This window comes from Marmota monax, unplaced genomic scaffold, assembly GCF_021218885.2.
Source record: "Marmota monax isolate L192 unplaced genomic scaffold, Marmota_monax_Labrador192_F-V1.1 WCK01_AAM20220418_F8-fsc00023, whole genome shotgun sequence".
Lineage (NCBI taxonomy): Eukaryota > Metazoa > Chordata > Mammalia > Rodentia > Sciuridae > Marmota > Marmota monax.
Window position 1 is genome coordinate 3,865,029 of NW_026692907.1, and position 16,941 is coordinate 3,881,969.

The 16,941-nt window shown below is 35.1% G+C and overlaps 1 protein-coding gene across 4 annotated transcripts in view; it reads right to left on the minus strand.

The window, feature by feature from the left end:
* Nucleotides 1-16,941, minus strand: part of Usp24 (ubiquitin specific peptidase 24) — a 134,270-nt gene that overhangs the window by 99,362 nt on the left and 17,967 nt on the right. For 3 of the 4 annotated variants that reach the window (XM_046451068.2, XM_058581499.1, XM_058581497.1), the window contains exons 2-6: nucleotides 9,296-9,461; nucleotides 7,652-7,719; nucleotides 3,998-4,141; nucleotides 3,218-3,340; nucleotides 132-167 (exon numbers count right to left, since the gene is read on the minus strand). In XM_046451068.2, the coding sequence (XP_046307024.1) occupies nucleotides 132-167; nucleotides 3,218-3,340; nucleotides 3,998-4,141; nucleotides 7,652-7,719; nucleotides 9,296-9,461 (537 nt within the window). The remainder of the gene's footprint in view (nucleotides 1-131; nucleotides 168-3,217; nucleotides 3,341-3,997; nucleotides 4,142-7,651; nucleotides 7,720-9,295; nucleotides 9,462-16,941) is intronic. The other variant, XM_058581498.1, reaches the window with a different exon arrangement.

The following is a 16,941-nucleotide window of genomic DNA, read 5'->3' on the forward strand; positions in this document are numbered from 1 at the left end:
GGTCCTGGGAGGGGAGCATGGACTATATCGTATCTGCAACCCTTCCCTTCCTTTTTCTCTATTTCTCTCTGTTATTTTTCATGGGTACTGCAACAAAAGCTAACACAATCATATTAATAAAAGTTGTATACCTTATTTACCAAATCCACAACCCATCCATGAGGTTCCTATAAGAAAAGAAAAGAAAAATTGAAATGCTAACATAAAAGCTTCCACATTAACCCTTGTATTTCTTTTCTAAATGAAGTCAGAGGAAAAATCATTAAAATCTGAAAAATACTTTCAAAGTTTGTCCATTGGTTTCTTTGGAAATTACTATATAAAATTTTTAGAGTGTCTAAGTCTGAATTTGATAGAATTGCCACAATGTGGAGCATTTATCCATAAATACATTCATGTGTTTTGGGAAGCCAAGGTCAGATTTTTTAAAATTTATTTATTTATTCTAATTCATTATACATGACAGCAGAATGCCCAAGATCAGCTGGTTAAGCTCTTCAAAGAATATGATGACTTAAATTCTCTAATAAGAAAGTTATAATTTAGAAATTAAGAATTAATTATTTACCCAAAGAATAAATAATCAGGAATCAAGAGATTAAAATTTTAGTCCCAACTGAATCATTAATATCCTTAAGCAAGCTTTCTTCTCCTTTTTTTTCCCTTCCCTGTTTACATTTCTAGGTGCTGGATACAGAACCAAGTAACTAAGCAGAGATGCGATACCTGCTTTCATTGAGTGCATATTCTAGTAGGGTCAACAAAATAAGAAAATCTACTTATAGAAGATAATTGGGATTGTGTTAAGTCCTATAAAAGGGAAAACAAAAGGTCCTCCACTGAAAAAAACCAAACTAGCCTCTACTCAGGGTAGTGATTATAAAAGACCTCTATGAGGTTGGAACCTCAAGAATGACATAGATGTGGCCATTTAAAGAACAGTCCAGACAGAGAGGCTGAAATGGCAAAGATTTTGGTGTGGAAAGGAAGAAAAGACTACTGTGTTTGAAAAACCAAGAGAAAACTCTCCCACCTGGGACACAATGAGCCAGGGGAAGCAGCAAAGATAAAGCTGTAGACAAAAGCAAAGGCCAGATCATGCAGAAACTTGCAAGCTGTGATCATAAGGAGAGGGACTGAAGAGAATGTTTTATTTTAAGAAGATTACTCTTACAGTTCTATTCAGAACATAATGGAAGAACAAGAAGCAGACAAAACCAGGTGGAAGAACAGTGCTGTGATTAGACAGTATATGGTGGTGTGTGGAACAGGACCCTAACAGGAGTTGGGGGAGAAATCACTGGAATTATAATAAAAAAGAACTTGTTTATGGTTTAGACATGGGAAGTAAGAAAAAAGGGATGAATCATGGCCAACTCCTGTGTTTTTGGCTTGGACATGGATGTAGATGACGATGTTATTTACTGAGAGAAGCTGGGAAGACAAAATGAAGTTCCACTTAGGCACACTAAATTTGAGATCTCTGTGTGTGGCAACCAAGAAGAGGACATGGTTGACTCAAGTCTGGTGTGCTCAGAGAGGAGGTTTGGCCCTGACAGATATAAGTTGGAGAACCACCAACACAGAGATGACATTTAAATCCATGAAAATGGAAGACATTTCTTAGAGGAAGTGTAGTGAAGGAAGACAGGAAGGCCTGAGTCAAAGCCAGATAGTGGGAAAGGAACAAACAAAGGCAATGTGGCTTATGGGCAGGCAGAAAAGCAAGAGACTGGAATGTCCTGAAAGTCACCGAAGAAAAACAGTCAAGAAGGAAGAACTGTGACCAATGTTGTGTGTGGGGTTGAGAAGATTCCTCCCAACCTCAAAACCTGGAGGAATGACTTCAGTGGATGTGGGAAAAGAAGATGGAAAGCTCTGAAGAATTAATGGGAACTTAAGTCTGGTTACTCTAACAAGCTCTCCAACTAAAAATAACAGCACTGGATAAAAACATTAAAATTTTCTTCCCTTCAATATTGGGGATTAAACCTAGGACTTTGTGCATGCTAGGCAATTATTCTACCACTGAACTACATTCCCAACTCTTTTCTTCTTTAAATATAAATTTTATTTTGAGACAGGATTTTATTAAGTTGCCCAAATTGACCTTGAAATTGTGAGCCTCCTGCCTTTATTTCCTGAGTAGCTGGAATTGCAGGTGGGCGCCACTATACCTGGCTTAAAGAAATAATCTTTTAAAACATTTGCTAGTTTGACAACAGATAGCTGGGAAGTTAAAACAAGGAGAAAGCTGGAATCCTGTGAGGTCAGATTCTCATTGAAGCCAGCTTTTATTCCACAGGTATCTAGGGAAATCTGGTGATCTAAACTTCCAACTTCATGAGAAATAGGACAGCCAAGGTGGCGGCAAGGAGACTCAGGACTGTCATCTAAAGCTAGAACCTAGAGGGCCATATCCACAATGAAAAGATGGCCATATCCAATGGGCCATATCCACAATGAAAAGAAACACCTGCAGAAAAAAAGCAAGGAAGCCTGCCTACTCTTGACTTTGGGACTGATTGGAGAGGAGAACAAAATTCAAGAATCTGTAACCACAGAAGTGCCCTCATATGGCTTTGCTGCACAAATTCCCACTAATTTAGGTACAATTAGTTACTTCAAGCCATCAAATGCTTCAGTCTCTCAAATATCTCTGCTGGGATACCAATTTAAAAAAAAGTTCTGGGGGCTGGGGTTATGGCTCAGCAGTAGAACGCTTGCCTAGCATGTGCGAGGCCCTGGGTTCGATCCTTGGCACCACATTAAATAAAATTAAGGTTGTGGTCCAACTACAACTAAAAAATAAATTTTTAAAAAAGTTCTTGGGCTGGGGTTGTGGCTCAGCAGTAGAGTGCTTGTCTGGCATGTGCGGGGCCCTGGGTTTGATCCTCAGCACCACATACAAATCAATAAACTAAAGGTATTGTGTCCAACTACAACTAAAAAATAAATATAAAAAAAAAAAAAAAGTTCTGATAATCTAATAGAGTACTACTTTACCAAATGTAAGTTTAAATGTATAAAATTATTCATGATATAGTAAACAGCCATGTAATATCTGAATAAATTTTAATTTTATGAACTATATGAAATATTTATGATTTTTCATAATTATTTTTATCCTTCCATGTAAATTATCATTTTTACAGCACAAAAAATACTTTTCAAGTATTTCTCTATAAAAAGAACTATGAAACACAATTATATTTACCTTTTGGAAAGCAGACACAGGTGAAATAGCAAACATATTTCCTTCTCCAAACACTTCTGCCCAATTCCTTTGTGACACTTTCATTCTGTTTTTAAAGTGGTATTCATTATCGGGATTGAAAGCCTAGATTCAAAGAGAATGGAGAAATGTTATTATTTATTTCAATAGCAACACATTAGCATTAGAAAGAAGTAAGTCTTGGATTCCTTCATTAATGGAAACTTTCAAGAACACTAACAAAGCACACACCATGGCTGGTGCAGGGGAGCAGAGCACTGGGTTAGTAACTTCCTTGCCCTGCTCCTGTTCACTGGAGGAGGGGTGCACAACAGAGGAGAAGTCTGACTCCAGACAAGGCAGTGCCAATGTCCCAGAAGCACTCGGGCTGCCACAGGCAGAGCTGGGCCACAGAGGAAGTTAGGAGGGGAAGGCATGAGCTGGGGGGAAAAGCCAGAAAGCAAAAGACAGAAACACATGCATTTAAGATGTGCATAGTCAGGGAAAGGATGGGGAAACTATTTAATCATTCTATGAGCTGAAAACTCCATTAAAAAATAATTTTTAAAAACTCCATTAAAAACAGAAAAGCATTTCTTTCAAATTAAACACAGGATTATTGCTCTACTTTTTTAAAATAAAAAACAAGGACTCTCAGAGCTAAGTTAATATCTTTAACGATAAAATCATTTTTATTCATTATTAGATAATTATAAGCCAAAGAACATTAAGTACCTTAAACAAAATCAAAACATAAAGTACTTCATTCTGGAGATACTATACCATTGTAAGCACACCCAGGAGACCAATGGGAATTGGATCTTGTTTTATTCTCTCTGCAACCAGTTCTATTAATAGCATCAACATGTTGTAGATTCCTTCGTGAATTTCAGTACCCCACTTGTGAACAGCACTTGATGTCAGGAGCTATAAAAACATAAAGAGTAGTCTAGAGTCTAACTTGAAAAAAGAAAATAAATTTACAGTTTATCAGGTCAATTTCAAATAATCAAAAGATTATGACCAGAATACTTTCTTTTATGCACATGACTCAATTTAAAAGGATCCACAGCTGTAGGCCATCTACTTGTTCCTTTATTTCAAAGTCAACACAGGTTTGTTTTTTAATTTTATTGCCCTTACATGAAAGCAGTTTGTTTAAAAGATAATTTTTATTTGCTCCTATATTTTTCATTATTACTATGGGATGTCCAGTGGCACAGACCAAATAAAAACCTGACATTAAGTCCAGATATTACTGTTTTCTAGTTGTATGGCCATGAACAAATTTGCCTGGGCTCTCAGGGTCTCAGTTTTCATATTTAATGAAGGAGAATTCCTGCCCTCTTCAAACAGATATAACCAGAACTGAGATATAACAAATATGAAAGCATTTTATAAATATTAAACCATTGTTAATGTATCTTGATAGTTGGATGTTAATATTAATATTTTAGAATCCAATCCAAACTATGTATTTCATGGATTCTAATGTGCATAATGTTTTCACATTTTCTAACATCTCAGAAGTAGGCCTCTATCTTACCACCTATTGACAATAGGACTCTAAATGTGAACGAATCTTAGAAATGCCTAACTAATTTATTTTGCACTTTTTTTTTGGTGGTGCTGAGGTCGGGTACCAGGGATTGAACTCAGGGGCACTCGACCACTGAGCTACATCCCAGTCCTAATTTTATTTAGAGACCGGTTCCTACTGAGTTGTGTAGTGCCTCACTTTTACTAAGGCTAGCTTTGAACTTGAGGTCCTCCTGCCTTAGCCTCCTGAGCAGCTGGAATTATAGGCATGTAACACCACGCCCCACCCTTTTTTTTCTATTTGGTATAAGTGGTATTTAACTTTTTAAATGTTTAAACAAATCTAAAATAGCTATAAGTGACAAGATACTTGAGCACTATTTACTATGTAACTATTTTTCTCAAATATAAACATCAAATATAAAATAGTGGTACATATTAAAATAAAACAGCTTCTTAAATTTCTTAAAAAGGAGAGAAACTAGATTTCTCCAATCTTCAGTCTTCTAGTCCTGTGGCAGTCTAACTCAGGAAAAACTGCTGGAACAGGAAACGAGAAATCACAGAATTTCACTTGATTTGATATGGTGCTTTCATGTTTTTTGTTAAGATTTCCCTTGAGAGGAAAAATACTGTGCAATAAAAATCTCTTCTTGATCATATTGAGAACTTCTTAAAAAGAATAGTCTGACAGAGAACAAACTTCAGTAGACACAGAGAGAAATCTTAGTTCAAGATTTTCTAAAAACCACTCACTGCACTATTTGCTCAAATGAGTAAAAATACTAAGATTAATTTTATATAAAACAGTGAGTTCTTACTTTTTACAAAAAAATTTTGACTACATATTCCTCCTATATTTAAAAATTAAATAACAAAACCAAATGAAATAGAGATTAACAATGAAAAAGCTCATGAGGTTACCAAATAAAAATGTCTGTGAATTAAGCACCCTTCCTCTGCTATCATCTCATTTGTTTGTTTTTCACTTTGAAAATGCAGTTCTGACTACCTTCTGAGAGAGGTGGGGAAAGGCAAGCAGCACCATTGTGTGTTGAGGCAGACAAGGTTTAAACATGATGATGCTCTACAGCCAAATTTAGATGATTTTCTCTGCCTGAATATACTAACAAGAATCCAGGTTGGCCTGAAGGTGAAAAAGTGAAGAATGTAGAAATAACAAGCTCCTTTTGTGCCCCTCATTCATGCACTCACTTATTCATATCGTTACTTCTAAAAAAAACATGAGAAATCTTGTAAGAAAAGCCTGGTGATGAGGGGAGAGAGACAGTTAACATACCAGAAAATACAGCTAAAGGAAATCGTACCAATTATATTAAATCCTACTGAGTTTTTCCAGCATCCAAGCCTAAAGGCACACAAAATTCTGTAGCTCTTCTGACTTAATGAAACAAAGTGTGCCTAATTGATGGGGAGGAGAGAACCTTAGGAGCTCTAAGCTGTAAGAGAATTTAACATTCTTACATTAACAAAACTGAATCGCATAATGCAGCATTGCTTTGAGATTTACTTTTACAGAAAACAACTGACCAACCATTTGACCGGTTCATCATACTACTACAGTAGCTGAGGACTCTGCAGAGTATCTCTGTACAGGGGTAAAGAGAAATAGTCCAAATAAGCAATGTGCTGGTGAACTGACCTAATACAGGGTTTTCTGGAGATCCTCAACCCAAAGGTCCTTTTCTTGCACTAAAATAATTTCTTTTTTCATAACTGCAAATAAACTTGTATTTTCTTTGTCCATAAATTCATGCATATGATATGTGTCACAGTATGTTACATTATAGTCTACTTTTTAAAGCTACTATTATTAAGAGAATTGCTTCAATTTTTAAATTATTTTAAACTACATATTGGTATATATAAATCCACCTAAAATGAAAATAAATCTTGATCCTATAGAATCTCAGCCAAAATGACAATTTAAAAATTTCTCTTATTTTTAAAAAATGAAGATACTTTTGTTCCTGAAATTAATTTTGTTAGTTTTTAAACCTGAATCAAGGGAGATCTGTCTACCAAAACTGAGATGGGAATAATCATTTGCAAATGATAATTTGTTTCACTCAGTTTTAAGATAAACACAAACTTTACCCATCTGTAGTTCTACTGACTTACTTGCATATGGGACAAAAACAGATGTCAAAATTCGGCAGTACAAAACATCAAGAGACTCATTCATTCATTCAATCATAACTACCGAGCTCTATCTATGAGTTAGGCCTTGGTTATTCTCTACTGGGGAAAATAACAGGGTCTATGACAGACATAGTCTCTACTCTTGTGAGGATTCAAGACTCATGTTCTGAAATGGGAATCATGCTGAGTCAGACTGCTTTTAGAAATGCATTCCTGTGATCTATTCCCATTTTAAAAGGGACTGCTAAAAGATATGATCAGAAAGGGAGCATATCACTCTGGTTCTGACAGAGATGCTGCCATATGCATGCCATTTCGTCAGGAAAGATACCTAACCTAGTCAAACTTTCAGTAGTTTAAAAACATCTCCACCAAATATCTCGTAAAATAAGCAGCATAAAGTGACTCATATTTTGTTAAATGAATAATTATCTAAGTGCCATAATCCTTAGTTTACCAAGATATACCACTTCCTAGTAAAGTTTTAATCTATTCTTTAGCAATTTAACTGTAGGAAGTAAAAGTCATATTCAATCAAAGACAAGTATAAACAATTAGATATAAAAAAAATTAAATCATCAATAAGCCTCAAATACAGGGCTAATTTTTTCCTATTGGAGAATTCCTCAGTTGAACAAGATTTATAAACTGGTCTTACACATAAATAACTAAAACTAAAGGTCTTTCCACCTTTACTCCCCCACCACAAAAATCAAATCACCAAATTTTTCTTACCTTTTTAAATGCTTCAGGCATACACCTATCCATAAATCTTTTACAATTCTCGTCAGACTCGGAAAGACCTTGGGAAAATAAATAAAAGAATATCCCTTATTTAGATTTTTATGTAGTCTATAGAAATCTCAAATTCACACAAATGGAGCTGTTTATCATAGAAACCTTGGTTTTTAAACAATTATTAAAAGTAGAATATAAACATTCTCCTGGAGTAAAGGGCTTAGATATAATCATAGCAATAGACTTAATATTAATTAAAACCCAAAAGGTTGATCTTATGTTCCATGTCAGAATAACTTTAATAATCTGATTAAACAGCTAGTAAAACAACAGCAGCTACTTACTATCCATTATTGCTTCCCTAGACAGCTTTATAAAAACACAAACATTTATCAAATGCCAAAATCACTCTTCTTCCCTAGAACAAATCAATGACTCTGCATAGTAAAATACACAGAACTGTGTCTAGCAGAATTCTCATAGTTTAAGTGATCAACACTAAGTGAATGAATGAATCCACTGTAAAAGCATATTTCAGAAGTTTTTTGTTTTTTTTTTTTAATTACTGGAATACTGCTAAAAATTTTTCTTTTTTCTTTTTCTTCAGACCCACTGTCTAGCACATTTCCTAGATCTTGAAGGTGCCCAACAAATACTGCTATTGGGAAGCTAATTTTAAGTGTATCATAAAAGCCAGTTCCCAGTAAATCTAAATCTACTCAGAAAAGTTCATTTTGATGTGTCTCATTCAATTCTGGTAGTAAACTATACATACTTTTCTTTCTTTCTTTTTTCTTTTTTTTTTTTTTTTGTGTGTGATTCTGGATATTGAACCCAGGGCCTCATATACACTGGGCAAGTGTTTTATCACTGAGCCATATCCCAACCCTTTTTAAAAATTTTATTTTGATACAGGGTCTTGGTGAGTTGCCTATGCTGGCCTCTAACTTGCAATCCTCTCTGCCTCCATCTCCTAAGGAGCTGGGATTATAGGCATGTGCCACCACACCCTACTATGCACTCTTAATAAGAAAAAATATCCTAAGATAGTGGCCTCATTCCTTTTATTTTGTAACAATTAGTATGTATTTTTAAAAATAGATTTATAGTACAGACTTTTCTTCTAATCTAGTGATATTTTATCACTCTATTAGCTTCATTTTTGTAAAACACTTAAGACAGTATCAAGCACTTAATAAGCACAAAATGTTTGTTAAATAAACATTACTTTCTTCTTTCTTTCTCTCCTTTTTTAGTAGTGCTAGAGACTGAACTCAGGATCTTGAACTGGCTAGGCAAATACTCTACCACTAAGTTAAAACCCCAAACCCTTTCTATTCTTTAACAAAACAAAACAACAACAACAACAAGCACCACCTGAATTGAACCCAAATTCAAAGTGCTCCAAGCTTCTGTGGAAAAAGTTAATTTCAATTTCTATAAAAAGCTTTTAATTATATTTTAAATAATCTTACACTCTACTAGAGCTAGAAGAAAACTGATTAAAGCTTTTTATTCCACAGGGGATAAACAAAGACTAAGAGAATAAATAATCTGTCCAAGACCACACATGACAAAAGCCAAGATTATACTCAGTTGCCTATGAAAAATATTTCCTTTCTGAGGTATTTGAAAGCTTACCAAGTCTTGCTAGGTAGGTAGAAGCCAACAGGCATTTGCCTAGTGATTCTTCTCGCTTGTACGGGATGGACCAATGATCAGTCAGAACACGGCTTTCCAGTTCATATAAATTTGTTGTAGGGAATTCAATTCCTTCCCCTGAACAGTTTCCATTTTCATCATTCTTCTGACAAAAAGGGATTGAGATAAAAAGCAAATAAACCAACCAGTTAGCAACTCCTCTAAAGATCTAGATTTAACACAGAGTAGATGATTAATGTATGGTAGCTATTAATACCAATAGTGTGAATTTCATCCCTCTTTCTCAAAATTTTATCTCTTAATCAATAAATAATACCTCAAATATTCTTAATTTTCACCATTCTGCATTCCCTACTCTTTCTCAGATGATCTCTTTCTTCCACATTCATTTTCTCATAAGACACAAAACCTGCCTTCATCTCCAACCATCCTAATCTCACCTCTTTTTTTCCACTGAGGGGATAAATTTCTCCAGAGGTATCTAACCTGCTATGTTCCTCTCCCAGTGACTTACTTCTGACACCACTCCAATCTGGATTCCACAGTCCCTACTGCCCTATTGTGTCTACTATTACCTTCACTTCTGAACTTGGCACCATTAATTCCAATAATCATGTTCCAGTGCTTTCCTTACTTCTCAATTTGATCTTCTACCCACCCTCACTCCTTCCTCTTGAAATGCTAGAATTCTCTTCTCCTACATTCCTATTTTCCTCCACTCTTGAGTATGGCTGTTCCTAGTGGTCTCCTCTTGGTACACCCTACTTTCTCCTTCCTAGACATCAGATATCTCAGTCCTCAAATCTCAGCACTATGCCTTTTCTTCTATCTATCCCTGGGTGATCTCATCTGTTCTCTAAATCTCAATTACTTCCACCAGGAGATGACTGGTAAATTTCTAGCTCCAGCTCAGACCTTTCTTCTGGGCTTCAGACCCTATTTGGCATCGTTTGTAATTAAATATGTGTCCCAAACCAGATTCATGTGCTTCCACTCAATCCTGGTACACTTCTCCTATTCTCCACCCTAGTGAACAGCATCATATTCATCTGGCGTATGGCCAGAAACCACGGGGTCAATCTTAACACTCTGTTCTATTCCCATCCCCATGCCCAAGACCTGGTAATGAAACCCAAGTTTCTCTCAAATTCATCTGCTTCTAGTCACCTCCACAATCAAGCCGACACTACTACAGTTTTTGCCTGAATTATTTCACCAGCTTCCTACCTGCTCTCTCTCACACACATATTTGCTCTCCAAATCAATCTTTATACAGCACAAATCTGATGTTAACTCTACAACACCTGAATGGTTTCTCTTTATTCTTAACATAATCCCAATTTTAAATTATTTAAATTTTAAAATATTCTATCAGAGATTAAACAGCCCATCCCATACTTCTCTCTCCAGCTTCTCTGGGCCTTATGACAGGCACAATGTTCCCTACACTAAACTACTTTTCCAAAAGCCAAAACAATACTTCTGGTTCCTATTTCTTCTAGAACCTTGTCATTCTCCCAACTTCTCCTGTCCCTGAACTAGAGTGGAACTGTATGTCCTCGCCTTGATGAACAGAATGCAGAAATGACATGATTTCTATGCCAAGGTCATAAAAGGCAATACAGCCTCCTACTGGCTCTGGCACTGTCTTAGTGCACACACCCCTAAACCAAGGATACCATGTCAGGAAAGAAGCTAGGTTCAATGGAAAGGTGACATATGGTTGTCCTATCCTACAACCTAAGATCCCACCAGTCCCTAATGACCAGGAAAGGAGCCTTCAGGTGAGTTCAGCCTCTAGCCATCATCTTCAGTATTATCCTTCCAGATAAGGCCCTAAACATCATGGGGCAGAAGAAAAGGCATAACAAATGGTTGTTTTATGCCACCATTTCTAACTCACCCTCTGCCCTCTTTAACCTGCTTAAATTGGTTTAAGAGTAAGTATATTGTGTGTATCTTTAACTCTTTCAGTAAAGTTTTTCCAGAATGTCTAGTCTTAGTCAGACTCCTCCAATCATTACTTACTCTTACCATCCTGAACCTCTCTTTCACAGCACTACTCACAAATACAACTTGACATTTTTTGATTCACTTTGTTTGCCCTCACCCCCTGTGCCAAAGGATCAAGCTCCATGAACCTTCTCTATTTTTGACAACCTCTAAATCTCAAGAACCTAGTGCCTAAATATTGTTAAATAGAAAAATAATCCATGCAAAGATACAACTTTTAATGAATCAAGTGTAGAACTTTCCTTTAGATCTGTTCACACCATGCTAATTTATAACAAGGCAAACTAAACCCCAAACTGCCTAAAACCTACTCTAGTTTTTTTTTTTTAATCTAAATATTTTCGCAATTCACTCCACAGTTTAATCATTAGAAAATAAATAATTCCATTAAAATTCCTTTAACTTCAATGAAGAAAATGACTTTAAATATAAAGTCTAAGCCAGGCACGGTGGCGGATGCCTGTAATCCCAGCAGCTTAGGAGGCTGAGACAGATAAATCCAGGGTTCAGCCTCAGCAAAAGCAAGGTGCTAATCAATTCAGTGAGACCCTGTCTCTAAATAAAATGCTCAGGATGTGGCACAGTGGGCAAGTGTCCCTGAGTTTAATACTCAGTACCCACTCCCTGAAAAAAAAAAAAAAAAAGCATAAATGACAAAAAGAAATTTCAATTCCATACCAATGATATCTAAAGAAATCTAACTCATTATCTTTTTTTATGCTTAAACCGGGATGAAAATAAAGATAAAAAACAGGAAGGCAATTAGGTGTGGAAGACAATGTAAATTGAGAGGTGAAAAGTGGGAGTAGTGATGAAAATATTCTAAAATTAGAATGGTCATGATGGTTGTACACTAAATGAACACTTTAGAGAGTGAATTTTATGGTATGTGAATTATATCTCAATAAAGCTGTTAATAACAAAAATGAGTACAATAATTACAGTTATGTGAATATATGAAAAGAAGAATTTCAAAACACAAGAGTTGTACTTAATAGCCTATAATACAAATATAATACCTATTGCCATTAAGACAGTCTTAAACAGCAATTTAAAAAATAATATACTTAAGCCCTGACAAGTGAAAAATAACATGCTGCCTGCTAAGCAGTTAATATTCTTGGTCTTAAAAAGGGAGGAAACAAGTCCGGGTGCAGTGGTGCACACCTGTAATCCTAGTGACTTGGGAGGCTGAGGTAGGAGAATCAAGAGTTCAAAGCCAGCCTCTGCAAATGTGAGGCACTAAGCAACTCAATGAAACCTTGTCTCTAAATAAAATACAAAATAGGGCTGGGAATATGGTTCAGTGGTTGAATGCCCCTGTGATCAATCCCTGCACCCCCACCCCACCCATCCATCCACCCCCTGCAAAAGGAAAGAAACATCCAACTATGCCCCCCCCCCCCCAAAAAAAAAAGAGGGAAGGAAAGACATGGAATACATGAGAGTCAAAAAATGATACAGAACAGAGCAGCATTACATTTTGAGGAGGTTGCTGCTAACACAGATAGAGAATTACAGAGCAAGGGAAATAGTGATATAAATCCATGTTTAGGTTGGTTTAATACTTTGAGTCATCATTTTGAGTAGAGCCTGTTCTTGGCAAAAATTACATATTGAGCAAGTGAACACTCACAAAACAGCTTAGAATGTCCTATTGCAAAATAACTTCCAACAGACATACAAGGTATTGAGCTTTTAATAAAAACTCTGGCATGTAATATACTATTTTCTTATTAGATGCTAAATCCAAATGATACAAAAGTAACTACTAATGATCACTGATTCTAAATTGATTAGAAATATATTTATCAAAGGTCTGCTACATTCTAAACAACAGGCTTAGTGCAGGGGGTGGGGGAGATAAAGATGCAATTCTGTTTTTATAGGAGATAATGAAGAAGTATAGAAATGGAAAGGGTGAAGGGCACACCAGTACTTGAGTGTCCTTCTTCACAAGCAGTGTGAACAAATATATGTACATAGGTTTGTTATGTGATGTAGTTCAAGGTAAATGGTACTTGAGGCAGAAAGTATAGGTCATATTTCAAATCCAGTACTACTTTTCAAGAGTATTAAATAATAAACCTTAACATTTTTAGCCTTTTTGACAAAATCTTCACTGCTTCTCATTATGCTATTCTGTCAATTTCATTTAAAATTTAAAAAGTTGCTTAAAAAAGAAAACAACTTTAGAATATTTATATAAATCCAGCACTTTATTAGAGATGCACAATTCTGACACTAAGGCAGAAGAGAAATGAGCTTGTTAACAACTCTTGAATGTCCCTTTTTACTAAAAAACTTTCTAATAACACTAAATTTTATATATTCTATCATCCAAGAAAAGTCATACAGATGAATTAATGAGTTAAATTATGATTTCTGAATTGGTCAATTTAGGATTAAAATCAATTAATATTGTTGAATACATACTTATACATCTTCAGTATTTTAGGCTGTTTTCTAAACATGTAATCTTTTTAATGACCATAAATACAAAAGAAAATATAAACAAGGTCTCTGTAATTCCCATAATATTGACAGCATTTTGAACATTCAAGGAATTCAAATAGCTATAACTTCATCAGTTTAAAAACTGTTCAGACTAAGGCTTACTATTTATTTCCTTGTAAGAACAAGACAGCACTGTTATTGGAACTGAAGTTTTCAAGGGAACTGATAAATGCTGGCATTGTATAGTATTGCTGTACAGTGATTATCATCCCCTCCTCCCAAAGCTTAGCAAAGATGTTCATATTTAACACATGTTATTTTGACAAAATATTTTCTGTATTTTTACATTATAAATTATAATAAAAATGTTCATATATAGTCACTACCCATTATACAAAAACTTGCTCATCTGAAAAATTCAAACGAAACAAGCTAAACATAGCCAATATCTTAACTGGGTTTAACAAAAAGAATTAACTGCAAACAAGCTTTAAAAATCTTCACGTAAATTTTCAGTTAATAAAATAATTAAACATTTATTTAGAAAACTATCTTCATTGAGTTTTTAAAAGGACAACAAACTGCTCTTGATCTCGACAAGATGAATTATTAAATTTCAGTTTATTTGTCAAAAGAAGCAAAACTGACTTGGGGAGGTACCCATGCTTGCTGCTTGTTAGTAAAGCGATAAGCTCCTGTCTGCTCACTGACTCCACAAATACATATAAAGAATATGAATTAATGGATAAGAAACTGCCAACATTGATTAAAATTTATTTTAATATTAAACTCAATTACTGAACTATCCTACTACCCAACAATGTACTCAAAAGAATTTGTTGGGCTGGGGATGTGGCTCAAGTGGTAGCTCGCTCGCCTGGCATTCGTGCGGCCAAGGTTCGATCCACAGCACCGCATACAAACAAATGTTGTGTCTGCCGAAAAACTAAAAAATAAATATTAAAATTCTCTCTCTCTCTCTCTCTCTCTTTAAAAAAAAAAAGAATTTGTAAATTTCTGATCAATGTATAGAAAGATGGCAAACTGATTTCCCATGATGATTTTAAAAGGATTTGTCTATTAATTAAAAAAAAAATTCTATGTCAAGTGTTTAAGAAAAACATGAACATTTCATTCTCAGTCACAAATTTATAATAATTTTCATTAAATCTTGAAATTGTTAGCCTTATTTATGAAATATTTTCAAACCAATTCAGAAACAGTTACGTGCAGATCTGATATTCCTTTCGTTATTTCAGACTAGCAAAAATAATTCCTAAAATACTACTTCCTGGAAAAAGAAGAGAAGATGAACATGCTAGTATACAATCCCCAAGCTATTAACACATTGTCTCTCAAGCTTGCAAACTGTTTTCCTGGAATGCCTTTTCATTCCATGTTATAAACAGTAAATAATTTCCTAACTATTCTAAAAAGTTGACATTTCTTGTGGTCCTTTACATTAACCCTTGCTGATTATTCATGCATTCAGGATATTAAATACGAAGTTTTCATGAGATATTATCTTGTAATTCAAAGGTGGTATCTTAAAGAATTTATTCTCTCACTTGGACTTAAGATTTGGGTATTAACAGATCATTGATCTCAGGAACAAAAAAAGTTAACTATAGTCCCAATTTCCTCAGGGCATCCCCAGTGACTGGAGTTATGTTGGCCCTTCAGTTTTAATAGACGGTAGGAAGGAAGAGAGAGATGGTAAAGGAGACTTAGAACAATTAAGATGAGAATAAAATGAGTGAATGGCAAAGGAAGACTAACATATCTACTGAATACCTTGTTATTGTTTCAGGCACTGGACAATCACTGTGGAGTGTGAGTGTGTATGTATTACAATTAACTTTTCCCAAAATTTCATAAAGTAAGAACTATCATCCTCATTTTTTCAATAACCAAATAGACTAAGGCTTAAGTAAATTTACTAACCCAAAGTCATATCTCTTATGGTTCCTTACCTAATAACAATAGTCACTCTTGTTTAGACTGGAATAAAAATTTAAGTTAAGGTTTCCTCAAATCTGAGATTCTATATTAATTATACAGTTCATCCAAAAATAGGTAGAATGGCATGACCTCAAAAAGCATCACTCCAGGATGGAGGCAAAATATTTTACAACAAACAAACAAAATTTATACAATATACCCATAACCAAGATTTAGGAAGGTAAAAAAACTATCAATTAAAATTTCTTCCAAAGCCCTATTTTGAATCATTAAAACTTAAGATAACATTCTAGATAAGGGGTTATCTAGCACAGGCAATTAGTGTTCATTCTTAATTTTGTGGTACTCTTTAATTCTTTTACTCTATGTTCTTGCACAAGAGATCTAAATGCTGATTCTGTTGCCACCACTAGCTAGCTGTGTGATGTGAAATAAACTTTTGAATCTTTCTATGGGCCCTAATTTTCCTCAATGAAAATAGAGAGCAGTGAGTGCCTCATTTGAAGGAATAATACCCAGATCAAAGAGAACCTGAGGATGATAGTAAACAGCAGCCAGACTCGCTTCAAGCTTCAGGTGAAGCAAGTCTCACCTAACCCACCGGAAATATTAAACACAGCTAAACACAGTCAGTTCAGATATGACACCTCCACAGACTCTCATGTGCCACCTTTTGCTCCAGCTAGAGGACCTCTGAGTTCCATGCATACATAAGATCCTGTCATGAAACCATGCACAGCTATATGCTGTTTCCTCCACCTGGAATGTGCTGAATGCTTACAAGGCCCTTTTCTCATCCTAATAAATTCCTATTTCTTCAAAACCAGTTTGAGTACCATCTCTTCAGCAAAATTTTCAAGATTCCTTCACACAAAGTAAGATACTCTGTCTTCTATGTTTACACAAAATTCTCAGTTATTTTCCAGAGGCTGTGAACATACTGATGAATAAGACAAACACATTCTGCCTTTGGAGCTTGGAAATACCCCAGAGGGGAAGAAAACAAATAAGAAATTACAACTTCTTATAGGGATGATGCTATTCTAAGAGTGCTATGAAAGAATATAATAAGGGTACCCATTAAGTTTTTTAAGAAAATCCTGTCACATACTGCAACATGAACACAGATTGACAATGTCATGCTAAATGAAATTAGCCAGTCACAAAAGCACAAAATACTGTATGATTTCACT